The 27,235-nt window shown below is 40.9% G+C and overlaps 1 protein-coding gene and 1 non-coding gene across 2 annotated transcripts; one reads left to right on the top strand and one right to left on the bottom strand.

Moving 5' to 3' along the window:
• Positions 1-1,500: 1,500 nt before the first annotated feature.
• On the bottom strand, positions 1,501-1,573 carry TRNAV-CAC (transfer RNA valine (anticodon CAC)). Its single transcript has one exon. It is a non-coding gene; the product is annotated as a tRNA-Val (tRNA).
• A 19,515-nt stretch (positions 1,574-21,088) lies between these two features.
• Positions 21,089-23,744, top strand: LOC149419589 (uncharacterized). The gene is made up of 3 exons (XM_089637610.1): positions 21,089-21,604; positions 21,770-21,995; positions 22,120-23,744. Exons 1-3 carry the CDS (start codon positions 21,089-21,091, stop codon positions 23,742-23,744), a joined length of 2,367 nt encoding a protein of 788 aa, XP_089493736.1.
• The last annotated feature ends 3,491 nt before the right edge of the window (positions 23,745-27,235 follow it).

Below are 27,235 nucleotides of genomic sequence, written 5' to 3'. Positions count from 1 at the left end.
TTTTATTTTTATAAAACTGTACGGAGAAAGTGTCAAAAATGTTCTTTAAACTGATAGATTTTATGAATGTTTCACAATTTTCAGCAAAACAGAATAATTATTTATAGACTTCTCTCAAATTTTAGAAAGTTAAAACCGGTTTGTCAGCAAACACTTACGTAACGCCTACTGCATGCTACCAAAAGCCATTCCCAAAACACTTTGAGCATTGGTCACCCTTTCAGCGCAGCGGGGTCACCCCTGGCACGTGGTGCGGCCACCGTCCAGGGGTAGGGTGACCATCACCCGAGACGCACACGAAACCGCACTCCCGGGGGCCTGCCCGCCCAATTAATCAAATCATTTCTGACAGTTGAAATAGAGAACCGGAGCGAACTTTCATAGTGTTGTTTTACCTCCCCACCAGGGCGCACGCCGCCCGCCAGATGTCGTTAGACTCTTAGCGGCCTTATACTGGTAGATTTGTATCAAAACATGTGAGAAATTTTATCGATATGATAACGTGAAAACTGAACAAAGGCCTCCTGTATGTCTCGTCGTTGAAATAATTGTGACTAATAACAATATCTTATACTCGGCAACTAAATAGTTAGTTTGATATAAGTGTATCGTCTGCCCGAAGTAAAGTTAAAAATAAAAATCATTGTCATTTTCCATTATAAGCCGGTAGCATACAGTGGCAGGTGGACTTTGTACCAAACAAAATACATAAATATGTTATAACGATTCCAGAAAAATTATGGGAGATTTGGAACTTATACGAGGTTCATGTTCCATGGAAGAAATCAGAGGTTATTCAAATCTTGTAATATGTAGCTTTATTATAATTAATAACGCTTTAGCTTATTAGCTAGCCCATTCCTATAGGAATGCTATGTCCTATACATGCCCGAAAACTTTGTCATTAAACTTAACTGTATTCATCGCCACGACTTCTTCAAGATACCACTCGCAGAACAAATGTTCTTCTACATGATAGCATGACACGAGGAATAGTGTCGTAGAACATAATTTCTGAAATTGTGAATGTGTTTAATTCCTCTTGGAATAGTCTTTTTAATATGATTATCTTCCCAGATGTTAGGGGTGTCAGAAAGAGAGGAAAATCTGAAATCTAAAATTTGATTAGTAATATCTTACATAATTATAAAAAAATAGCTATAGTAATAATATGTTTGAATAGCCGACTCAATCAATCTCGGACATATACCCTTATCGTCCCTTTCTCGTCTAAAACAATAAGTAGGGGTAAGCAACACAAAATGCTGTTTATCAGCGACGTTTCGCAAGAACATCAATGTCGATTGTGTATATACACATATGCACCAATGCGCACAAACCAAGGTGTGTTTTTGGTTCAACGGATATAAAATATTAATATTTTATTATGTTAATATTTCAATATTTATTGAAATAATATAAATATTTTATGAATATTCCCTCTAAGTGATGAAATGATATAAAAAAACTACTTTGACATCAAAAAAAAAAAAAAAAACGTGTTTCCGCCCGGGATCGAACCGGGGGCCTTGTGCGTGTGAAGCACACGTGATAACCGCTACACTACGGAAACTGATAACAGATACTGAAATATTTCATTATATTTCGAGCACAAGTGCATGACGTCATCAGTACAGATAATTTCACCGAATCGAGTATCTTATATTATCATTGTTGTATGTTAACATTATAGGTGGATGAATGAAAAATACTTTACCTATTAGGTTTTCAGTATTTTTAAATAATATTAAATCTTTTAATAACTATGTATCTGTCTCTCTTCTCCCGTAAAAAAATATGAGAATTTAACAAAACGAAACATTTATTTAAATATTAAGAAAAAAAAAATACAAATTTGATTTTATTTTTTAAATTGCCTCCGCTAATAGTCAAACCCCAAGCAGCTGCTTCAAAGTTAACTCTGCTGACCAACTAAACTACCAACTTGATAAGAAAGGCGGCGTAAATTCATTTAAAAATGTAAAAAAACTGATAATAAAACAATTATGTGTTTTCTAAATTATGAATATTACGTAGATACATCACATCTGAACTTATATTGTTTAAGTAATAAAATCTATAAAATAAATTATTCACTCCCCAACTTCCCAAAGAGAGAAATAATAAAAAATACGAATTGCCTATCACAAATATGAAACAAAAGCCATAAAGAAATACAATAATAGTTTTCTTAAGGATTCTACCAAACTATTACAATTGTATTACTTTCTTTTATTTCTACTTATTTTTTATTTTATTTCCCTACCCCACTTTGTATAGCGCTGTATCTACTAAAATTATGTATGTGAAATGAAAATGAAATTATTTTGGTCAATCTCCATAACATGTAAGATTTAATAAAAAATCACTATTGTTCATTTTTCTTGTACCAGCGAAAGCAATACAAAAAACGTAATTTAATTTGAGCAGCTTGCCGCAACTGAGTAACATTGACTAAATAATGATAAAGAATTTTTTTTATCGGATTGACTTTACTACACTTCGTTTGTTCTTATTGACAATTTGAAAATGATAACGCTGTAAGAGTTGTTACATATTTTGTTTACCGAAATGATAATATTAATGAACAAATTATAGGTTTTACAGTCACAAATCGTGAAAATGAGGTATTTTATTTAAATAGTTTTACATGTAAATGATTTATTTATTAGGTAATAGTGAATCGTGAGGACCTGTGCTGAAGTGATCACATGTAAATTATTTATTTATTATTCAATGGCAAAGATAAACTACATTTTGTTTTTATTCAGACTGAAATTCATACTTTATTTAAACATGAATACACATAATAAATAAATGAAACAAAGTTACGTTGTTTCATTTATTTATAATGGATAACCAGAAAGTTATAGCTACTTTCAAAAGTACATAGTAAAAAAATTAACAACCTCTCTAGTTTAAACCGTAACTCTTTCCCAATACAAGATGTGACCCATTTGCTCCTGTTGGTTGGTTGGTTGCAACTTGCAAAAGCCAAAGATAAAGGGTCAGAGTATTCATTTAAAGAGCGGACAAGTAAATTTACCGCCGAGTTTTACGTTCTTTTAAAACGTACGAGCGGCTCCGGGAAAACACGTAAACGAATTAACTGTAGATCAATAATAGCTGAAACTACACTATTTTATGTTCTTTCAGTAATGCGGTCAGTTCGGGTTGAACTTACGAAATGGGTTCATGTTTCGTTTTCTTATTTAAAGTTTTTTCATATGCATAAAATTAAGTTTCTATCATCCTCGCCCATATTGACTCTCTTACACCTTACAGATATTCCACTAATTCAATATATAAAGAATTCCAACTCATCTCGGTCCAGGAATTATTTATGTATTATTTAATTAAATACTATAAAGACTGCCCCAACGTAGCAGATGTGTCCCACGACTGCAGTACTAGGAGCGCGACAACGGGTCTTCTGCAAGTACCATCTACTTGTATTGCCTTCAGACAGAGATACCAGAGATTTCCTTTGTCCCTTCATATAAAATAGACCAGATCCCAACTAAAAACATCTTGTTGATGAAAGGTATTCAATATTAGATTTAAGAAAAACCTTACAATGAGTGATCTCTCTGAGAGGAATTACAAGACCGGCGTGGAATGCCGATCTCGTGTCGAACAGAGAGAATTTTGAATGCTTTAAAAAGTTTGTTAAGTCATGGGTAGAGAGATGGCCTGTGTTTAAAGTTGTTGACTTAGATTAAAATCATCTTTGTTTCAGATGCCGAGTGTATTGCTCTTGTCCCTTCACGGTTACGTCTCTATCATAACTTTAATATTGCTTATGCCCCATTGGTTTTTGTTTTTGATATACGATTTGTTTTCATTTTCCTTGTCTTATGACATGATTGCAATGCTTTTATAATTTATTTGTTTTATTATTTTGACTAATTTATGGTGTATATTCGGTTTTTACTTTTTAAATCTATTTTTCCTTCTTTTCCTCAATTATGATCGGTCAATTTATTTTTCATCACAACTTATTTTCTACGTTTATTATTTGCCTATCTAATATGTGACTAACACATTGATTTATGATTAGGTTGTCGTATTGAACTTCATTGTACTGTATTGTTCATTTCCCCATCACGGGGGCGGATAGACCCTGTTCCTGCATCCAGTCAGGTGACAGTAATCAGGTGCAGCAGTCCCACGAACCACGAGTGCCTCCCCGGCATCATGAGCGGGCCTGGGCAATGTTTGCGCTAGGCCAATCCCCTTTCGTCCTGCCCCCGGTGACCTGAGGCTCATTGATCTTGTCGATTGAGAAATTTAGGCATGTCCTTGTTGGCGTCACGCCTTACTCCGTCCTGATTGATGGGATCCTTCTAATATAGAGGAGAATGATAAAATACAATTGAGGCTCACTTTATTCCCTAGTGTCTTTGGAAGTATCTCCCCCCTCCCGTTAATATTTCGAGGGTAGGTACTCTCGGGAAACCGGCTAAGGGATGCGGTTGATTGAGCTCGTTGTGGCTAAGTCGCTCGCCACGCTCATTCTTGCCGGAGCTGCTCCACGACAGTGGGGAAAACTGCCCTCGATATCTGTAAATATTGTTTTTTTTTCTTTATTATTTCACTTTAGATGCCAAACCATCAGGCGTCACGTCTCTGATGTGGCCTTATTTTGAGTTACTATTAACCGAAGTAAACAAATATTATTTCGCATTAACAATCATGCATGCATGGACATTGGAGGGCTTAGAATCGTTTTAAAAATAAATGTAGCTTATTTAAACAAAAAAAATTAGCCCAGACGTGTGCGGCTAAGGAGATTAAACAATTGGTTTCCTCGCACAGCCGTTGGGAAAAGGTGGGTCCCTTCCAATGTTGAAAAAATCACACATTCCATCATGTTAATTTAATCTATTTTTTACTCTGGACAGATAATTAATATTAAATTAAATTCTTATTTTTTATACATATGTATTTCAAATTATATTCGAATAAATGAGGTAGCTATTCCATTGTTTACTTTAAATCACAACATAACATAAAACGTAAATTATTTTTTTAGATGTCTTCAATATTATTCCTGTATTGAGCGTAATTATATGTAGTAGTGTGCAGGTTTAATTGCAAGTTTTATTTTTCACATACTAAAAATGAATTAGTAGACTATTTGCTACAACACGACGCAAGCTAGCGTAGAAATAAGGGAAATATAATTTACTACAACACGGTTCAAGCTAGCGTAGCAAGAAAGGAAATATAATAAAAAATTTAAATAAAGTAATAAAACTTATAGTATAATAATATGAGAAAATAATGTGAGGAAAATTAAATTATGTAGCGAATTATCATAGATACTTATGTTACGTTGTATGAAACTGTTAACAATATTCCAATAAACTGAAACTATATTAGTGAAATATTATTGCAGTTTCTGTCAAGTAGGTTACATAGATATGCATACACATGTGAACCAAGTGAACACGAGGCAATCTTTCCCCACGTTTTTACGAAGTAAGTTTTACTTAAAAATTTGTCGCCAATAAAGTGTCAGCAATGGCAGAAGTGTTGGAATGAGGGCACGAATAGCAAAAAAGTATTGCCACTATCAAAAACTGCTAAAGAAAAAGAGTAAAAAGTAAAAGCCGTTATTATGACATAAAAAAAATGAAAAAAAAAACTCCAATTAAGTCATAACCGCACAAAAATTGAAATTGAAACTGAAACATAAAATCAAATACGGCTTGACACATTTACGGGACTGCAACTGCAAAATAACAGAATTAAGAACACTCTCTTTGTAAGCATTAGTATAAAGATTTTGCCAATTCGACTGGTCCAATCTTATCAGTTATCGACAGATAAATTATTATGAAGAAATTAAGTAACTGACTTTAAAATATGACCTAACATCAAAATACTTGCTAACTTAAATGCTGTCCAGAAAACTTTTCTCTTTAAAAATACGTTGCTAGTATACGGGACGTGTTTGCCAGAACAAGAAAAGACTGTAAATAATAAGCACCGGCACACATCAGCCCTCAACCTGGGTAATGATTTAAGTAAAATCCCGGGAGGTATTCTATCTAAACCATCATTAAAAAAAGACGATTCAAATCAACATTCACATTTTAATTACAAGTATTGTACTGGTATACAGAACGTACAAAGGGGTGTAGCTTATAGGTACTTCCTATTTTTTACAGCCGACCCAATTCACAAGAAATAGTTATATGTATTTCAATACAACTGTGTTTTAATACACAGATAGAAAACTGAGACAGTCGGAAATCTTTCAGCGATAATTTCAGATTGGAGCACATTGTGCATCATCGCGCCATACGATACAGTAAATGGCGTGGGCGACTGCTACAGCAGTGGCCAGTTCAATTGGTAGCCAGCAGGAATTGGCCAGCTTCTAGGTTGTCAGCATCAATGGCTAATTCAGTTGGTAGCCAGGAAGAATTGGCCGGCTTCTAGGTTTTCAGCATCAATGGCCAATTTAGTTGGTAGCCAGGAAGAATTGGTCAGCCTCTAGGTTATCAGCATCAATGGCTAATTCAGTTGGTAGCCAGGAAGAATTGGCCGGCTTCTAGGTAGTCAGCATCAATTCAGAAGGGATTGGCCAGCCTCTAGGTGATCAGCGGCAGTGGGCAGTTCAGTCGGTAGCCAGCAGGTATTCGTCAGCCTTTAGGTTGTCAGCATCGGTGGCTGGTTCAGTCGGTAGCCAGGAGGAATTCATCAGTTTACAGGTTGTCAGCATCAATGCAGCAGGGATTGGCCAGCCTCTATGTGATCAGCGGCAGTGGGCAGTTCAGTCGGTAGCCAGGAGAAATTCATCAGTACTTAGGTTGTCATCATCAATGCAGCAAGGAATGGCCAGCCTCTAGGTGATCAGCGACAGTGGGCAGTTCAGTCGCAGGAATTCAGCGGCGGCATGGTCATTTTATTTTAAGAGCCGGCACACGGCACATACCATTATTGTAATGATGACAGATGCGTCTGGCTGAGCTGATAGAGTGCCAGCCGTAAACAGCTCGTTGCAAATATGTAGTTGTAATCTTTAAAATGATTGTGCCGTGATGGAGGAACAGAAAGGACTACAGATTTCAGTTGACACTCAGGAATTTATAATTTTCAATTATAATTAACAGATTGTGATTTAACTGGAGGTGTTCTGTCCACTCGTGGTAATTTTTAAACTTGACTGCCGCAATATTTTTTTTTAACTGGCTATTTATAATTTTTCCAACAAGCGTTCTTGCAACATCAATAACATAAAAAAACTTTTTCACTATTCTAAACGCAGGTGTTTGTATGAGTCAGCGTCAGGTGTTCAATATTCTTTTTTTTCCGGCTTGAATCGCCTAGTAACCGATTGTTTTGATACATTTTTCAAGTGGCAAATTTTATAATATCAAATGCAATAAAATCATGTTTTCATGTTCGATACAGCTATTTTTTTATTTTGAAAAAGTCTTTTGGCATAAAATTGACATTGACAAGAATAGTAATAAAATAATCAAGCAACAAGATCCAAATCACAATAAACATCCAACATTATTTAAATATCCTTTCCGATTGAGAAAGACAGGCATGTCCTTGTTGGCGTCACGTCTTACCCCGTTCTGATTGATGGGACCCTTCAAATATTCAGGAGAAGGATAAAATACAATTCCCTTTAAATTCCGGACAACTTTTACATTTTCCGGTTAAAGGCGCACAGGTTAATGGCGTACATTATTCCTATCGCAAGTGGTTTTGTTTGTTTACACAATTGATCATTGACCCGAAAAATTAAACTAAAATTCTGTATTGTCAGGCTGATGGAGGTTGACATTTTTTGCGTTATTTCCGTTCTCGAATTCTAAAAATAACTTTCCACTGAATACAAAACATTTTATTTAAATCACTGTTGACACAAGACACAAGATGTCTACGGATAGTCATACCGTATGTATGTCCGAAGAAACGGCCTCCGTGGTTGAGGGGTGGCTCTCGACTAGCAAGCCGAAGGTTGCGGGTTCAAATCCTGGCGTGCAAAAGTAAATTTTATTGATTAATTTGTGTTATTTCACAATTTATTCAATTAAATAATATTTAGTATACTTGTGGCACGTTCCAGAGTGGAAGATACTGTTAATATCAACTGGGTGTAAGACCCCCATTCAGAATTGAAACGTTCCTGGAAATGGTTTTAGCCATGTTTAGTGACAAGTTCTGAATAGCCAGGAACTCCATTTCAGCCTCACAACAACCCCAATAGAAGAAGTCATAGTCTCACAGGCTTTAGACGTTTGTGAGCAGTTGGGGCTTCTTGTGCGGTGTACATGTAAAAAAAGAATGGTCAATTTTACCTTACTTCGGGTTATTTCTAGAACACACCATTAATTTTATGGGCCTGTCCAGGGCCTAAGAAGACTGATGTAAATATTTAGCGACTTTACTTCTATTTCTAATCAGCACATACTAATCACATTTCTATAGATTTTATGTTCAGTGACTGGCATGAACAACATAAAGAAATTTAAAATGCCATTTCATCATATCAAAAGTCAACTCGATACTCTAACAACTAAACTGTGACGTCTGAAAAATGGGATTTGATTAACCCAAAACGACACTCCAAGAGCTGGTAAATAAGATTTCCTTCATGCGTGAACTACACACTACCGCGCTATTCTTGCGCTACCTCTGTAAATCAAGTGTGTTTGTTGTATAAAAGTAGCGCTGAGATGCTAATGATAAGTATAAGAAGCTTGAAATTATCTTTAATACCTTGTCCAAGTCCATATTGCCATGTCAATATTGTTCTATTTATTTATTATTTACATGGTTTTTCATCAATCAGTAGTCATTAAAACCAAGCGTATTTTTAAAATGTTCTTATATTTTGATAACAGGTGAAGTGCGCAGTCCAAAGCAAAGTTGGCAACATGATTAGATTATAACTAAAATATGACAGTAAAAATTTTCTTTCAAAAGTGTGCAAAAAACTCACAAAATGTAAGAATAATGATTTACTTTCTGTGCAGATAAGTCAGTGCTAGGAGTTGATATCATTTTTCCAAGCCGGGGCCTCGGGGCCCTATGCCTTGATTAATTTCAGGTCCGAGCACAATACACAAATCTACATGAAACTAGAACGAGCTCCGTTCCTCCCGTAGGAAATCAACGCCAGCCGGAATACGGCGGATGTACGTTGTACGTTCTACCGTTGTACGTTGTACGGCAGATATGGCCCCAGTTCAAATTATTCACGCAGCGACAAGCTTTTAAATGTTACAAATTTAATTTGGGCTTTTGGTCTTTCGAACTTTTTTGTTTGGAATTGGTCTTTTTGTTTGATTATTAAATTTCGTATTCGTGCTCACTAACACAAACGCCCGCTTCTTCTCCCAAAGGGGTGAGATCAGAAAAAGAAATACTTTATGAGTCTACTGAAATTTTACAAAATAATCACTTTTAAATTCATTCTTTTGAATTTTTATCTTTATGTAAGAGTTCCAATCGCTTCCGCCTGCTACAACTAAGGAAACTTCATTTGGGAGGGAAGTAAAAAAGAAAGAGGTGTTTTTAAAAACCATCTAGCTGTTTGTAACTAGTCACTGTTATAGCTAAATAATGATTGGATTATTTATATAGCGCCGTTTTCGTGAGAAAATCACCTCAAGGGCGCTTAAGCTAAAGCCATTTAAGATACCAAATTTCGGTATCCGAATGGTAAGCTGTCACCAGAGTATCTTCCTTCAGGAATAATTCTGCCAGGGATTAGTTTATAATATTTCAATAATTTTATTTGAGCAAAAAATTTGGAAAAAAATCATTTATTTGTGATATTTTCTGATAATTTATTTATTAAATACAGCGTGATACAAAAAAATTATAAGTTGACAGGATTAAACTAAATAATACAGTCATGGTAACATGCATAATGGATAAAATATCATACATTCAATGAGGATAAGCTGCAATAAAGGTGTGATTACGCTAAGGCCCATGCAACATTAGTTTCCAACTAAGCAGATGCCTGTTCTAACAGACTAATCTTATCATGTGCAAAATTACAGTTAATTTAGTTAGTTTCTTGTATATTGTTATTTTTTAATTTTAATTTTAGTTTATTTAGGAAACAGACAGTTGTAAATATGAATTAATTTTACATTTAAATTGAATATAAGATAAACCAGTTTATTTCCATTAACAATACTTTTTATGGTTACAGGTGAGGAAGATAGTAGATATTTAAAGACATTGGTAAAAAAATAATAAAAAGAATAGGCGAACATAGTATTTTAATATTTGAAACTGTTATTTCGTGGTGGAATTCCATTATAAATATATATAAAGAAAACAATTAGTAAAAAAAGTTTAAAATTGTTTTCTTTATATATATTTAATAGGCGAACAATAAAAAAAATCGTTGTGATTAATTTACATTGTAAGGTAAATTTGTTTTTAAATGTTTTTAGGGTACAGTGGAAAATATCTTAAAGAAGCCATATTGTAAAACGTAAATAAGATATCATAAAAATTCCATTTTTATAATAATAATAAAATAATGGTATATAAGATCAAATAGTTTTTTTAAATTGTGTTTGCTACTTAAAAATACTAAATGCAGAAAGAAATTATTTATTTATTATAAAACAAAAAAAAAATAATGAAAAGAAAAAAGGCTATGATTAAATAGTGTAATTGAAATCATTAGAGTGTTTGAAGGAGTCGTGTTATTTTGTTTATATAGTTATTTTTTCTACTTCCGATTTTATTTCCGGGTTAAATCTTCCCCATAGGAAAAACTAAACCCTTCCACTCACTTTTCCACAAATGATCATCTAGTCAATCAACACTATGCAAGCGCATTATATAAGCAAAATAAATATAAAATAATACAAGAACAACACGTCAACTCACCAGAGATCAAATGGGAAAATAATTCACCGACTCCAGATATTTTCATATCAGAGGGTTCGGCTCGGTATAACTTCTAACAGGGCCTATAAATCCTACTGATCCCTCAACATAAATATTTAAAAAATCTTTCGTTATCCTACATGTATTCTAAATGACCGATTTTTGCATCTTTATATATAAATTTTTTGATAGATCTAATACGCCTAAATTTTTAATGAGAGAGCTAGGTATAATGCCAGTAGCCGAAATAACGAATGGTAATATTAAATAATGTTAAATAATATAGTAATTTCAAATTAAATGTACATATTTTCATTATTTTTACTTTATAGTATCAACCTACCTAAAGGTAATACACTAAAGTAAGATTTTTTTTCTGAATCTGTCCTGCCTAACTCTATTATCTATTTAGTTTTCTTTGGACCAAAGGATAACTATTCAGTTTACAATGCTTCATTATTTCAACAATCAAAAATAAAATTATGTAATTTCCTATCTAAAACGAAAGTTATATTTTCAAAATGGATTTTTCTGTGAAGGTTCCGTGAATGTGGGTTCAAATAAAATTCTCAAAAGCATTTTGTATGGAAAAAGTCAGAAAATACAAACGAATGATATGAAATATGATTTATAATAAATTCCCAATCTATTTATATAAAGCCTGTCCTTATTTACATACATAATATCTAGGTCAGTATAAGGAAACACGGTTTTGCAGAAAATATCTATTTTAAACATTGTTGCCCTCCCAAAGAAGATTCTTTTATGTTTCCATAAGTTATCTGATGTTTGATTAGTCCTAAAATAATATTTTTACTGAAAGGAAAGAAAAACATATATCTAAAGAGATTCGAAGACATATGAAGATATAACAAGATGACATAATGCTTGTTAAGCGTAGAAAACTTAAATTCTTTGACTATGTGATGTAGAATGGTAAATAATTCAAAGTAAACCACTTGTTTTCATCAAGGTGTACGACAAGGTGTACGACAAGGTGTACAACAAGGTGTACGACAAGGTGTACGACAAGGTGTGCGACAAGGTGTACGACAAACAAACACATTCGTAAGACGAAATGATAACAAGATTATGGGGGAAAAGGCGCGAAGAGTATTTATTAAGAGAAAGCTTGTCAGCCTGCTGAACTGCCCAATATTTCTGTACACAAGAGCAATTTGAAGCAGTGGAAGTGCGTTTTCTATAGTAAAAAAAGAAAAACATATTATTATATAAAACTAAAGAAATGAAAATAAACTGAATCGTCAAAACATATTTTATTATGAAGAATATTTAGCCGTATTTATTGATATAACATTATACTTGTGTGGTTCTGTGAATAATATAGACTTCTCGACCAAAAATGTATATTTCTAATGATTGTCGCTTATTTAATATGAAATTTCCTGTGAAATGATTACATTTGTAAGTAGATAGGTAATATCCGCATACCTAATTATACACCATGTATTTTATATTTCTAATAAGGAATTACACAATTTTTCCAAGGAAAATTCAGTATGTTATGACAATTATTTTTTCAAATTTTCATCAAGCAGGTAGGTACTAACATTTGAAAAAAGTAATCATTACTTTACCATCAATATTTCCACCATCTTAAACGGAAGCGGAACGAACAAACAAATTTACAGACTGTTAATATTGTTTGCAAAAGCCCAGCGGGACGTTAACCCAAATATTAATATGTTATGTAATTTTATATTAATTCATTTACTGGATAATTTGTATAGCGCCGCTTTTGTAAGATATCACCTCAGGGGCGCTTTACAGTTGATGCAGGTATTACAAAAAATATAAATATTACAAAAATAAAGTGAAGTTAAGTTAAGTAAAATGAATAACAGGAACAGGTGACACGAAGATAGAAGATGGAGACTCTGCAGCAAGAATTCTAGGTGGTGAAGAAACTGGACCAGCTGCTGCAGCGAGAGTCCACCGCGTCCACCAACAGTGCCAGCACGAGGTGTGTGTCTGCTGCTAATAAAGAGCTGACACAATATCCTCACATAGATTACAGACCGTGGCAGCACCGCTGTGACGTTCGGCGAGTCCAACATTATAGTATCTATTAATAATAATATTTGGATGATTTACACAGCGCCGTCCATGTGCAAAATCACCTCATATCTTCTAGTCCATTTTAGTTTCTTTTAGACACGCTTTAGCTATTTATGCCACTTACTTCATCTTCTCGACCCTTTTAGGTTCATCTTCTACACTATTCCTTTGTCTTATAGCTGTCTTCTTATCCTAGCCTATTTTGCCTCTTCTTTGCTCTAATACCTAAAAAAAATAAAAATCTAAAAAAAAATTAAAAATTACAATTTCTTCTATTGTGTCGTTGTCCAACGATTTCATACCTCCATCTCAGACTTAGATCGCCGGCTATCATAAACAAAAATCTTGAACCAAAATCAAAGTGAAAAAAATGTATGTTTGTCATCTGAAAAAAAAAACTAAATATGTATATTATTATCATGAAATATTGATTTTATATTTAATACATATATTTTTAGACTACTACGTTATTTTAGAGGCAATTGAAATCCACAAAAACCCTAATAACTTACCACTGGCTTATAACTGACCACGTTTAATAGTTCATGTTATCCGGTACTTGATGGCTACATCCATAACAAGGCCGAAAACTATACAGGTAAAATTTTAAACACCCATATGAAGTAAAAATTGTGGGGCGCATTTTACGCCGTTCTATTTGTATCAATCACGCGTGCAAGGACATTGTAAATAAATGTAACTTTTTTTTACAAAAAAATTAAAGTCCCGACGTGTTGTCTTTAAAATATTCGACTTTAAACAATCGGTTTCTTGACAGTCGTTGGGAAAGGGTGGCTCCCCTACAATGTCGTTCTATTTGTATACAGAACATTAATTTTTTCAGTCAATTTAAATGATTCACCACTTCATGGCAAATAAGAATCTAGAATATCAAAACAAAAAAAATATTAACTTTTACCAATTATACCGAAATTAATATCTAAGAGAATTGGAGCGCGCAATACGGTAACGCTTCAACATACATAAATACACGATTCAACCTCTGCCCTGATGATTTAAAATGTAATTCTGGTCGAAACTTCGCCGACTAAAGAATAGTAAAATGCAACATGGCAATATACCTCAAAAGTAAATCATGAAAATATATCTTTTTTTATTTAATTATTGCCATGACTCCATTGAGATGTTTGGAGTAAATATCAAGTAGGCTCAAGTATCAGGGCTCCTATGAAGTAAAGCTGGCTTCTCAAAAACTTGACCCAACAATTGAATTTGTGAGCCACCTCTGGGCTGGAACCCAATAATACCCATAATTCTGTGCAGATGAAAGCGGTTCATCTGAGTCTCTTATACAGGTATTTTAATGGAGTTTACTCAAAAGAGCTAGAGGTTTTGACTCCCGGTGTATGAAACTTGACGGACACCAGCGGAACACCCGTTCACAGTTGATGTTGGCTTCGTGAGAACGAATCGTTTCTTCGGCACGTTTCTGTGTAAGTCGTTGTATCTCTTTTTTCATCATCATATAATTCGGGCCTCTTCAAGAACCGCATCAATAAATCCCTTCCTACATCCCCTACCTTAGCCCGTCTCACAACCCTGGCCAACAGGGTGGCGACATTAGTTCCTCTGTCTTTACAATGAAATATACATTAAGGCGGGTCACGATTGTATGGGGGAAAAAAAAAAACTTGTTTTGGTTTGTCTGTTAGTGATAAAAGGGTGTTAAATGAAGATATAAAATCACGTAATTTTTTAATAATATTTGGATATCATCTTCTTCCTCCGGATTGAGTTTGAAATTTCACAAAATAGAGAAAAACCCACCCTTGTTAAATCTCTTAAAATATTAGATAAACAATTAAAAATGAACTTTTTTTCAATAAAACACAAATTAGAGAGAATATTTTGACTTATTTATTAAAAAAATATATGATTATAATTAACATTATCTCAAGACAGTGTATTCAAATACCAGCAAAATCCTTCTTACTCTCAAATTTCGGCATTATTTTGCGAGACTCAATCTTTGCCTTAATAAGACCTTCTCTTGCAGACTTCGTACATAAAGTAGTCGAGGCTTCAGTAACAGTATTTACAGCTCTTTCAACTGCTTGAATATGACATGGCAGACGCAGAAGAGGCAATTTACCTTCTCCCCCCTGTGCTACAAATAATTGAAGATCTTCATCCGATATATTCTTCAGTATTGGGGGTTCGGTTACATTTTGCTGCCAATTAATAAGGTCGTAGTAATATGATGCATCGAGGTTTATGTTTGGAAGTTGGAACAGCCTTGTTTTACTTAGTTTCTTACTGCGTGCTTTTAGAACACGACGCGCAGCTAATTCCCGGATATGCTTGTGAGGATCAGTTAACATTGCAAGTAATAAATTTTCGGGGTGTGCGAAGTAACTGTTTCTTTCTATGACTGGATCAATTATAGTTTTTAATTCAGGGGATAAGTATCTAGACGCTGAAATTAGCTGCCATAGGTAACGTGCTCCATCTTTACAGGTGGGATGAGTTTTAATACTGAACCAAGTCGGAGCATAAACTTTAACAACGTACGTTGCTAAAATAATAAGATTCTCTGTAGGAGCTTCCGTTGCAACATACAGACGAAGAATTCGGTTAGCACGCGTACGCCATCTGGCATGAGACATTTTTCCAGGAGATTTGTGGCCTAAATCTTCAGGTAATTCCCCCACCGTAACTGCAGATACGATTTTATACAAATATAACTGATCTGTACTAGTCTTTAGTTAATAATTAAGGCAACTCTCCGTCAATTTTCTGAAAATGAACAATAGGCTTTTTTTCACAGTTTTCTAAAGCTAGTCCTATTGTCCCTGAATATGTTCGAGGTCCAGATGTCTTACCGTCAAGATGTGCGAACAAATGACGAAATGGTAACTCGTTCATGCGAAGCAAGCAAATTATCCATTGCAATGGTTTATCCAAACGTTTTTCAAGCAAACGTATTATACCTACATGTTTTCCAACGTTCACGTTCGTTCCGTCACATCCAATAGCCATTAATGGTTCAAATGGTATTTCTTCCTTTAAAAAATAATCGACAATTGTTCTTTCTATAACTTTCGACGTGCCAGAGTTTGGTGCAATATAACCCAAATATATTGAGTCTGGCTCTTTTATCATTGAAATATGCTCTTCAATGATTAGTTCTCTGTAATGCCTCCCCCCCTTTTCCCTGATAATTAATGTTTTATCTTTCCGGCCATCAAAATATAATGCGGGTATTTGTAAAACTATGTGTTGTGCCTTAATATTTTCCCTTGTTTTTTTTCGTTCTCTGCGAAGTTTACTTTTGTCAATAACTGGAATATTAGACTTGATGTCATACAGAACTGCTGAGGCAATGGCTGCCGCTGCTCTATCCGAAACTCCATATCTATCACAAGTTTTCGACAGTGTAGAATAATCAATAGTGACCGCAGCCTGCTTCTGAGGCATTTGAGATACAACGTTTGGTTTGAAAACATCATTGCAATCGGATTCATTTGATGCAGAAGACGTGGAAATATCTATATCGGACGCTTGTTCATTATAATTTAAGAATGACTTTATATTGTTTTTGTTTACATCTTTCGCTACTATTTACTACTATAAGAAATAAATAAATATTGTTTGCGTATAATGTTAATCCGTGGATGTGACATTAATAAACTATTTTGAAATTGTCCACATTCACGGAACTCTGCATTGTGTACCTAGCTTTAAGATTGTCAAATTCCTTGAAATGTAAAAAATGTAACTTGTAAAAAAAATAAACAATAAACAATTGGCCGGCGGGTAGCAAATTAGAAAGTGTGGGGTCCAAGGCTGGCTGGTACGCTCCAACGGCTATAGAAATCCGACCAATGAGAAGCCATAAAACGGTCCGCTGGACCTTTGCTGACCTTTTTTTATGTGCCGTTGCCGAGTCGCAACTTTGACAAAAAGCAACATTTTTAAATTCTAAATTCTCTTTCTCCATTGGATCACCCTCGCCTCGGACCTTCGCATCTACGAGCTACCTGCCGCTGCCCCTTTCTGCCGAGTTCTGAGAATTTTATTGGCCTTTCTCCTTCAACAGAAGAATCCTGCATCGACAAGATTCCGGCGGGCACCACGTGGCTTAAGAAGCTGACATACTTAACTGCCTTTTTAAAGGCAATCTTTCATTTATTTGCATTTGCACAAAGTCGTCTATATACCAGAAACGTCCTTTTCAGGACGAGGTTCAATTGATTTGCATTTCGCACAAAGTCGTGTATATTCCAGAAACGTCCTTTTCAGGACGAAAGTCAATTGATTGGCATTTACAAAGTCGTTTGAGTCGTGTAACTAACCCCTATTTTTTTCAGTCTGTATGCACACGACATTTAGTCGGGTACATAATTGGTCCTTCGTAACCGGGTTCACACGCCTTCACGCCTTCTGGTAACCGGATTCAACACGCCTTCAGGTCCACACGCCTTCAGGTCATCAGGTCCACACGCCTACACGCCTTCAGGCCTTCAGGTCCACACGCCTTCAAGTCATCAGGTCCACACGCCTACACGCCTTCAGGCCTTCAGGTCCACACGCCTACACGCCTTCAGGTCATCAGGTCAACACGCCTACACGCCTTCAGGTCATCAGGTCCACACGCCTACACGCCTTCAGGTCCACACGCCTTCAGGTCATCAGGTCAACACGCCTACACGCCTTCAGGTCGTCAGGTCCACACGCCTACACGCCTTCAGGTCATCAGGTCCACACGCCTACACGCCTTCAGGTCATCACGCCTTCACGCCTTCTTGAAGGATGTCACCTACTCTACGCAGCGGGCGCGGCGTTTCGAGCTCCTCAGAGACATCCCAGCCCGCCCCCGCTGTCCCCGCTGCTCCAGATGGGCCTTCGCCACCTTTAGACTTGGGCCCACTTACCTCGGGCTCTTCTGAGCACGCTGTCTCCAACCGAGGTCTCGATGTTGCCGCGCCCGCGGTCCCGGCCCTTCTTGCCACGGGCCCCGCTGTCCCGGCCCCCCTTGCCACGGGCCCTGCTATCCCGGCTCCCCTGGCCCCGAGCCACGCATCTATCTGCTCCGATGATGTCGCTTCGCCTGGGCTTACGTCAACCGATGACACCGTCCAGAAGTTACGTCGAGAAATGCGTGCCATGCAACAACAGCACGCCCAGCAGATCGCAGACCTGCTGGCGGCCCTGAGGCCTGTGCAACCAACCACCGCGCCGGTGATCGTCCCGGCCACGGTGTCCTACGGAGTAACCACGCCGGTGATCGTCCCGGCTGCGGCGTCTCATGAAATAACTACGCCGGTGAACATCCCGGCCCCTACCCCGGCATTCGTCGGAATGCAGCCGGTAGCTTGTGTCGGCCACACGGTATCGAAGCCTACCGTAGTCGAGCGACTCGTGTCTCACGGGGGTACAATGCCAGCCTACAACTCGGCCCCAATCATTACGCCCGTTTACGGCTATAACGACGGCATGCAGCCGGCACCTGAAGTCGGCCACACGGTATTGCAGCCTGCCATAGTTGAACGACCTGTATCTAACATCGGTCACGATAGGTGAGATAGAGATGATATGAGAGATATGGAATTTTTGATTGCGTAGTTTGTGGATTTTGCGCAGTTTGAGGATTTTTCGTGGCTTGTAATATAGCCACAAAACTGCTTCCGTCTGGCTTGTGTTCACACAGCCAGGCCCCAACACCTTACAGCCGGCCGGAGAAATTCAGCCGGCCTGGAGCAGGCGCACGCGCCCCAACTGCCCTTTTCAAGGCAATCTTCGCAATTCACATACGTCGTCCCAACTGCCTTTCTCAAGGCATTCAGCAAATTACGCAACTAATCCAAATTTTTCTCGTTTCAGAATAATTCAACCCAAAAATGCCGTACCACCGCACGCCAAGAGGAATAGCGACTTTTAAGCGCAACAAGCCCCTGTCCATGGATTTCCCGGAGGGTGCCACAGGCTGGAGATTCAATCCAGATACACACGAGCAGGAATTCGTGTTTGGATCATCACAGACCGGCTCCGGATCGGCAACCGGATCACCAAGAGCCACATCACCCATGGTAGAGGAATGGACGAGGGCTACGGCTTCAAAGCGCCCCCATTCCCCCCCAAAGCCCATTTTTCGTCTGGTTCACGAAAACAAATATGAACCCTTACATAAAGTAAGCGAACCAGCCCAGGATATCCCGTCGCCACCGACGAAGAAACGCCCGACGCCACCAAGACCAGTGGCGTCCACCAGCAGAGACCAGGCGCCCACCAGCCGAACGACTGCACCGACTCTTGGGAAGAGCACACGAGTCCCGCCCGTAATCATGACCATAGGGTCAATGACGCACGGAGACATCACGAAGGAAGTTCAGAGGCACATTGGAAGTGCCCACTTCAACTTCCGGTATGCCAAAGGAGGCAAAATCAGCGTTGTGGTGAGCTCGGTAGAAGCCCACAAAAAACTGACAGCAGCCCTACGTGGAGAGGAGAAGCCTTTCCACACCTTCACCACAGAAGCAGAGAAACTCAAGAAGACCGTCATCAGGGGACTCCCGAAGTTGTCACCAGGTGACATAATGGAAGACCTTGAGAATCAAGGCTTCCCGGCAAGGACTGTGGTCATGATGACCACCCCGGGAACAGAATACCCGCTTTACCTGGCACACTTTGGCCAGGAAACAAACATGGGCCACCTGAGAGCCGCGGTGATCTACCTGTGCCACTGCAGGATTACATTAAGAAAGTACCGAAGCAACCATCTACAACACGGAACACAGTGCCACAGGTGCCAAAATTTCGGACATGGGTCCAGAAATTGCGCACACGTCGCTCGCTGCGTCAAATGCGAAGGAAGTCACGCCACACCGGAGTGCCCGAAAACAAATCGAGAAGAGCCGGCCGTCTGCTGCAACTGCGGCGGAGCCCATCCCGCAAACTACGGCAAATGCCCCAACAGGGTGGCATACGTAGCTGCTCTCCAGCACAGACAGGAGCAATCCAACGCCCAGAGGCGCAAAGAGGCAGAGCCCCGGGCACAGAGACCCGCGGCCAGAGTTGACGGCCGATCCTGGGCGGACGTAGCGGGCCGAAGCAACCACCAGCAACAGGCTCCTGAACAACAGGAACCACCAAGAACCACACCAGAACAACGCCAAGCGCCAAACACCGGATCCTCTGATGACGAGGACATAATGATCCTACTGCGAGGCCTCATCAGGGTACGCGAAAAATTGGCCTCCTGCTCATCAAAGACAGAGAAACTGATTATCCTAATGGAGCTCCTCAAGGAGATCACACCGTGAAGCTCCATGAGAAAAATAACAGCGATGACGAAGAAATAGTATCCTTTTTTAATATAACAAAATATGTTTTTTCTTCCACAGGAATTCTCTAACAAACTTTTTTGCAGGACCACCGAAGCGAAAAGGACGCAGCCAAAACATGAAAAAAATGAAATACTTAAATTCAGTAAATCACAAAGTCAAACAGCGTAAAAAGTTCAGAACTTATTGTTTTCTTTTTCTTGTCATTTGTATGAGGTTTTTTATCCAGTTAAGAATTTTTCCTCATAAAACTTATTAATGTAACATAAATTCAGTCAATTAAATACAACCATCAGATGGTGATAGTAATAAGGCTAATCAGCCGCAGTACTAGTTAGTTAGAAACATGAAGGGTATTGTTATAAGCCCTAGCTAGTTAGAGGATTACGAAAGAATCCATAAAATCAAAAAAAAAAAAAAATAACATCGGTCACCCACAGCAAGCGCCTCCACTATATGCGCCGAGCCCTGATCTACAAACACACCTTGCCGCATCGTACAATGAGCCGCGGTCTGTCAACCTGCAGAATGGGCAGCCCGCCAGTCTGTCCCATGCGGATATACCTACTCAGCCAGGGTATAATGTGCACCTCAATCGGCAGCTCCATCCTGGTTACCAGCATCAAACCTCCTCCAGCCAGGAGTTCTCACCAATATTTCCACCACCACCTACTGCCGATGAGACTTCTAGACACACGAGTGAGTGGGCACACCAAGGCGCGGACTCCGTGGCGCAACTTGCTTCTGCAATTACAAATGCAATTCGTGCCTCGCGATCCGAGGATAGCCCCCGTCCCTCCGTAGAGGATGACATAAGAATGGCTGCCCTAATAGCCAGGCAATCTACCGCCAAGGACCTACCTTCCTTCTCGGGGGACCCGCTCGAGTGGCCTACGTGGATGGCCCAATATTCACAATCCACGGCCACCTGCAAGATGACTTCGAGCGAGAATTTCATTCGGTTGCAGCGTGCACTGAAGGGCAAAGCCCGAGAGGCCGTCGGCCCCCTGCTGATGGATCCAACGCAAGTCCCCGAGATAATTGCCGTCCTTGAGCAGCGATACGGCGGCTCGGGTTCAATTGCTGCCTTGATGCTGGAGAAGGTGAAAAAACTGCCGCATCTCACCGCCGAAGCATCACTTGAAGACCTGGCAGATTTTTCTGGAACAATCCAGAACCTCGTGGCGTCGTTGCGAATCTTGCGGACCGACGGGTACCTCACTAATCCTGCCTTGCTGTCTGACGTCACATCTAAAATGCCGTGCACGTTGCGACTAGCCTGGTTGGCGGAAGTGCGCGGACAAACAGTTCCCGCCACCATAACTCAGTTCGCGGTATTTTTGAAAAGTTTTGCAAACGCGATCCCCTTAAGCGGAATGGTTGACCCCGCACGGTCTGCACGTGCCCCGCGCCGCGAACAAGTTCATGCAAATGTGCCCGCTAACTCAAGAGTGAACAATAAAAACAAAAACAATAGTGAAAACATTAATTGTGCGCAGTGTGGCGGGAACCATAAAACTCGTGAGTGCCCGGCATTCTTTGCGAAATCAGTTGATCTCCGCTGGGAAACAGTGCGCGCGAGTACTTTGTGTCGCAAGTGCCTAGAAAAACACTATACCCGCGAGTGCACCTCTAAAGTGTGGTGTGGAGTAGGAGGCTGCCGCGCCCCCCCACCACAGGCTGCTACACAACCCCGCGCCCGCTTCCGCGCCAGTGAATACCGTCGTGAGTGGTGCCGTCAATCTATGACGCCAGAGTACGGATTGCCGTGTACTACTGAAGATCGTGCCAGTAGTACTGAGCACTTCGTATGAAAATGAAGCTTCAGTGTTCGCGCTTCTTGACGAAGGCTCCACGGTTACCCTCATTGATGCTGACACTGCGGCACAAATTGGCGCGAGCGGCCCAGTCCAGGGGCTAAAAATTCATGGAGCAAAGGGAATGTGCACATCTGACTTGCACTCCCGCCGGGTGAAAATAACCATAAGAGGTGCAGGTAGCAGTGATGAGTATCATATTACGGCTCACACAGTGACTGACCTCAGTCTACCGGAGCAGCGTGTCCCAGGAAGACGCGTCACCCCTCGGATACTGATCGGGCAAGACAATGCTCATTTGATAGTATCAAGAGACGTGCGGGAAGATTTCGGCACCACGCGAATAGTGTCGCGGACCGCACTAGGGTGGATTGCCCACGGTGGTACCGATCCTGGCAGCAACGGCCCAGCTACCACCCTGGCCCTGCAGATGGAGACAGCCGCAGACATCCGCCTGAGAGAGTTGGTGAAATCCAACTTTGCCGTCGACTCTCTCGGCGTAACATCTGCGGCCAGAGTCAATGCGAGTGAACTCAAAGCCACAGCCCTGATGGAAAAGACCACCCGTCCTCTACCAAACGGCAGGTGGGAAACCGGGCTATTATGGCGAAACCCGGAAGTCACGTTGCCCGACAATTACCACTGTGCCCTGAAACGTTTACAGTCCCTCGAGAGAAAGCTGGCAGCAGATGCAAGCCTAGCAGCGGCCTATACTGACAAAATGGGTCAGCTGGTAGCTAAAGGTTACGCCAGGAAACTGTCTAATCGCGAGATATCAACACCTGCCCCTCGGAAGTGGTATCTCCCACATTTTGCGGTGCTCAATCCAAACAAACCCGGAAAGATTAGAATAGTCTTTGATGCTGCCAGTCGATGCCGAGGGACTTCGCTAAATGACCAGCTGCTCACCGGTCCTGACCTGCTGTCTTCTCTTCTTGGGAACATCCTTCGCTTTAGAGAAGGGACTATTGCCATAGCAGCCGATATTCAGGAGATGTTCCTGCGCATCAAGATAAGGAGGGATGATCTGCAGTCACAACTGTACCTGTGGAAGTCACCAACATGTCACGAACCTGACACATACCAGTTGACATCAATGATGTTCGGGGCCACATGCTCGCCGAGTAGCGCCCAGTACGTACGAGACAGGGTTGCCGGGGAATACGAACACGAGTACCCGGCCGCCGCGGCAGCCGTTCGTTCCAAATTTTATATGGACGACTATTTGGATGCGGTAGATACTGCTAGCGAGGCTGCCGCACTAGTACAAAGCGTGAGTGCCCTTCTTGCAAAGGGAGGGTTCCACTTGACGAACTGGGCCTCTAACAGTCCGGAAGCCATAGTTGACATTCCTTCCGGAGACCGGGCGAGCTCCACAGTTCACATCAGCAGCGGGGACAAAGAGATGGAGCGAGTACTAGGGCTAGTGTGGGACCCATCCACTGACTGCTTCCTTTACTCTTTTCAAAATGCAGTCAGCCCCGAAGAAGCTGTACGGCCCACCAAGAGGCAGCTTCTCTCCATCGTAATGAAGATCTTCGACCCGGTTGGATTCGTCGCGTGCCTCACAATACGGTCAAAGATCTTGCTACAAGCTGTGTGGCGGTCGAGTGTTGGATGGGACGACTTGATCACCCTTGAGCACGCCGAGAGATGAAGAGATTGGCTAAGCTTGCTTCACGAGAGCAGCGTTTTGGTGCCGAGGCGCTCCCTCCGGCACAAGCAGAGCAGCGTCACCTTACACCTATTCTGCGATGCGTCCGAACAAGCTTGCTGCACCGTCGCATACTACACAGAAGACGTGCAGGGAGTTTTACACGCGACATTCCTAGCCAGCAAGTGTAAAGTGGCTCCACTCAAACCCCTCTCCATTCCCCGTCTTGAGTTGCAAGCCGCACTCATGGCGGCTAGATTAGCCAAGACCATCTTAAAAGAAAGCCAGGCTTTAATAAACCGGACTATCTTCTGGACAGACTCTTCAACCGTTCTGTGCTGGTTACGTACTGCAGGGCTGCTTCGTCCCTGCCTGCATCTAAAAAAATAGTTATTAATGGGTTCGAGCGTCCGATTCCTAAAAAGCCACTTACAATTTTGGTTTACCCTGAGGCTCCTGAGGGAAAAACCTCGGAGCAAACTCAGAAAGCGTTGGAGAAAATCCTTAACCCCAAGAAGGATGATTTCCAAATAGTCCGATCTAGGAAAATCAAAGGAGCGGGAATGGCCTTTCAAGCCAAGGACTCCAAGGATCTGGAGAATATAAAGAAAGCCGAAGCGAGACTTACTGCAAATGGCCTGAAGATGATCAATCCCTTGGGCCGTCTTCCAAAAATAGTGATTTACAACGTGCCAAAGGGCGAACAATCCGCAGATCAGGAATTATTCACTGAGATTTTCTCCAATAATTTATCTGGCCAGACCACATTGTCTTTGGAAGATCACCTTCGGCCTATGCGGCGAGTCTCGCTGTTTGGCAAGCGCGACACTCCTACCATGAACATGGTGGTGACATGTCATCCAGCTGCCCGTAAGGTGTTACTAGACAGCGGAATGTGCTTCCTTGGGTGGAACGCCTGCCGCACTCGCGATTATACAGGTGCGACCAGATGCTTCAAGTGTCAACAGTATGGTCATATTAGTAAGTCCTGCTCCCAGGAGAAAGAAACCTGTCGCCACTGCGCCGCTGTGGGACACAATCATGAGGATTGCCCCAGGAAGGCACTCCCCGCTGTCTGCGCTACCTGCACCCGATTTAAGAAGACTGCCGACCATCCAACGGGAGACAGGGACTGTCCTGCCCACCTGGCCGCCATAAACGCCCAAGTCCGTATGACCGATTATGGCTCCGCATAATTTACTCTCCCTAGGTCAGATTAACTTGCAGCGATCCCGGTTGGCCACCCTGGACGCTCAGCGGGTCATGTCTGACCTCAACATTGACATTTTGCTTATTCAGGAGCAGTACACCCGGGAAGGTAAGACACCAATTGAATTTCCGGGAGCGGTACTCGAAGTCGGCTCATCCCCAGGGGCGGGTGTTCTGGTCAATACATCATTGATCAGCCCCCTCCTTCTGGCTGGGCTGTCTAATGAGTACCAAACCTGTGTATGTATTAAGTTTGCTGATACTGAGATCTATCTGATCTCAGTCTATTTTAAATGGGGGAACCCGGTAGGACCACATATCCTGAGTCTGACGCGCGCCCTAAACGCGCTTAAAGGTCGTAACGTAGTTATCGGAGGGGACTTTAACGCTCGCTCTCCTCTTTGGTTTGACAATAATAAAACCCATTCAGTACGATCACGGACTGACGCCGTCGAAGACCTGATTGCTGCGCAAGGCCTTTGTATCGTTAACGAACAGAGTTCGTTCTTTACCTTTTCAAACACACTAGGAGAGAGCAACATTGATCTAACTCTTTGCTCTGGATCAGTTGCGGCCAGGATATCTAAATGGAGAGTCCATGAATGCGCAATAGTTTCGGATCATAGATTAATCACATTCACAATAGGTGTTAAGAAAACTGAAACTCCGAGATCCTCCTGGAATTTCAACACCTCCAGGGCGAATTGGGATAACTTTGGGGAGGCGCTACGAGATACATTAAGGGATTTTCATCACGTAGCAGCTAATGATCCGGACAATTTGGGGAACTTTTTCAATTCTGCCGTTGTATCTGCGGCTGATTCCTCTCTGGGCAGATCAAACCCAAAGACGAAAATTAGAACGCCGTGGTGGTCACCTGAGCTGACTTCGCTAAAGGGGGCCTACAAAGGAGCCTATAGGGCCTTGGGACTATCCAGGAGGGGAAGCTGTACGGAGGAGGAGACAGCTGCCCTTCAGGCCGCTCTCAGGAGATCCAGGGCAACTTTCAAACATGCGGTTCTCCTTGCGAAACGAGCTGTCTGGCATAATTGGGTTAAAGATGTGGGCAACGCCAACCCGTGGGAAATCCACAGCGCAATTGAAAAATCCGGCAAGGGATCGGATCGGTTTTTGTCAAGTTTAATTGGGAATATTGATGGGAGGGACGCTGAGACTGTGGACGTGGCCTCTACTCTCAACACACTTTTGGGCAAGTTAGTCCCTGTAGAGTCAGTAATTGGGGAAAGTGACCACCAAAAACAGATTAGAAATCTAGCACGGCTTCCACCTAGAGACCTCGCCCAAGAGGATAGAATCACTCCCGTCACTAGAGCTGAAATAGATGCTATAATTAAGGGTTTGGGTCCAAAGAAGGCACCAGGGCATGACAGACTCAACGGCGAAATAGTGAAGTATGTCTGGGTCCACGCTAAAGAGGAGCTCTTTCAAGTGATGGAATCGTGCCTGAGAAGAGGAATTTTCCCTTCTGAATGGAAGAGGGGCGTGCTCAGGATTATACCTAAAGGGAACGGCAAACCACTCACCGATGTAAAGGCTTATCGCCCGATAACCTTGCTCCCAGTCCTCGGTAAGATCCTGGAATTACTTATTCGGCAGCGTCTTCGCAGTACACTATCACCGCCCAGTGAACTTCAATTTGGTTTCGTCCCGGGTAAATCCACTGTGCACGCCATTTCGTTTGCGCTTAACTGGGTGAAGGTCTGCACAAAGAGGTATGTTGTAGCAATCTTCTTAGATATAACTGGTGCCTTCGACTTCGCGTGGTGGGACATGATACGCACAAAGGTTAAAAGTAGGAATTGTCCAAAACGCCTGTTTAAATCGGTTGACAACTACCTATCGGGACGAACTGTCTCGATATCCTATGGTGATTTTACTATAGAACGCGAAGTAAATATGGGCTGTCCTCAGGGCTCCGTTCTGGGACCTGAATTTTGGAATATTGACTTTGACGACTCCTCTAGGTTACCCTTGCCTGAAGGATGTATCATGATCGACTACGCGGATGATAAAATGTATCTTGTCTCGGGGAACAGCAGAAAGGAAATTGAAGAAAAGGCTGGTGATGGTTTGAACACCCTCCTTAAATGGGGGGAGAGGAATAAGATGACCTTCGCTCCCCACAAGACAAAGGGTCTCCTGATGAAGGGCTCTCTCAGTAGAACAAGAAACCCTACCATCCGGATGGGAGACACCAACATCAAATTTGCAGACACGGTCAAGTACCTAGGTGTAACACTCGATCGATCGTCCTCATTTCTGGC

This window comes from Hesperophylax consimilis, chromosome 12 (assembly GCF_061612785.1).
Source record: "Hesperophylax consimilis isolate HC1 chromosome 12, BYU_Hcon_1.0, whole genome shotgun sequence".
NCBI lineage: Eukaryota > Metazoa > Arthropoda > Insecta > Trichoptera > Limnephilidae > Hesperophylax > Hesperophylax consimilis.
This window is presented reverse-complemented; position numbering and strand designations above follow the sequence as displayed.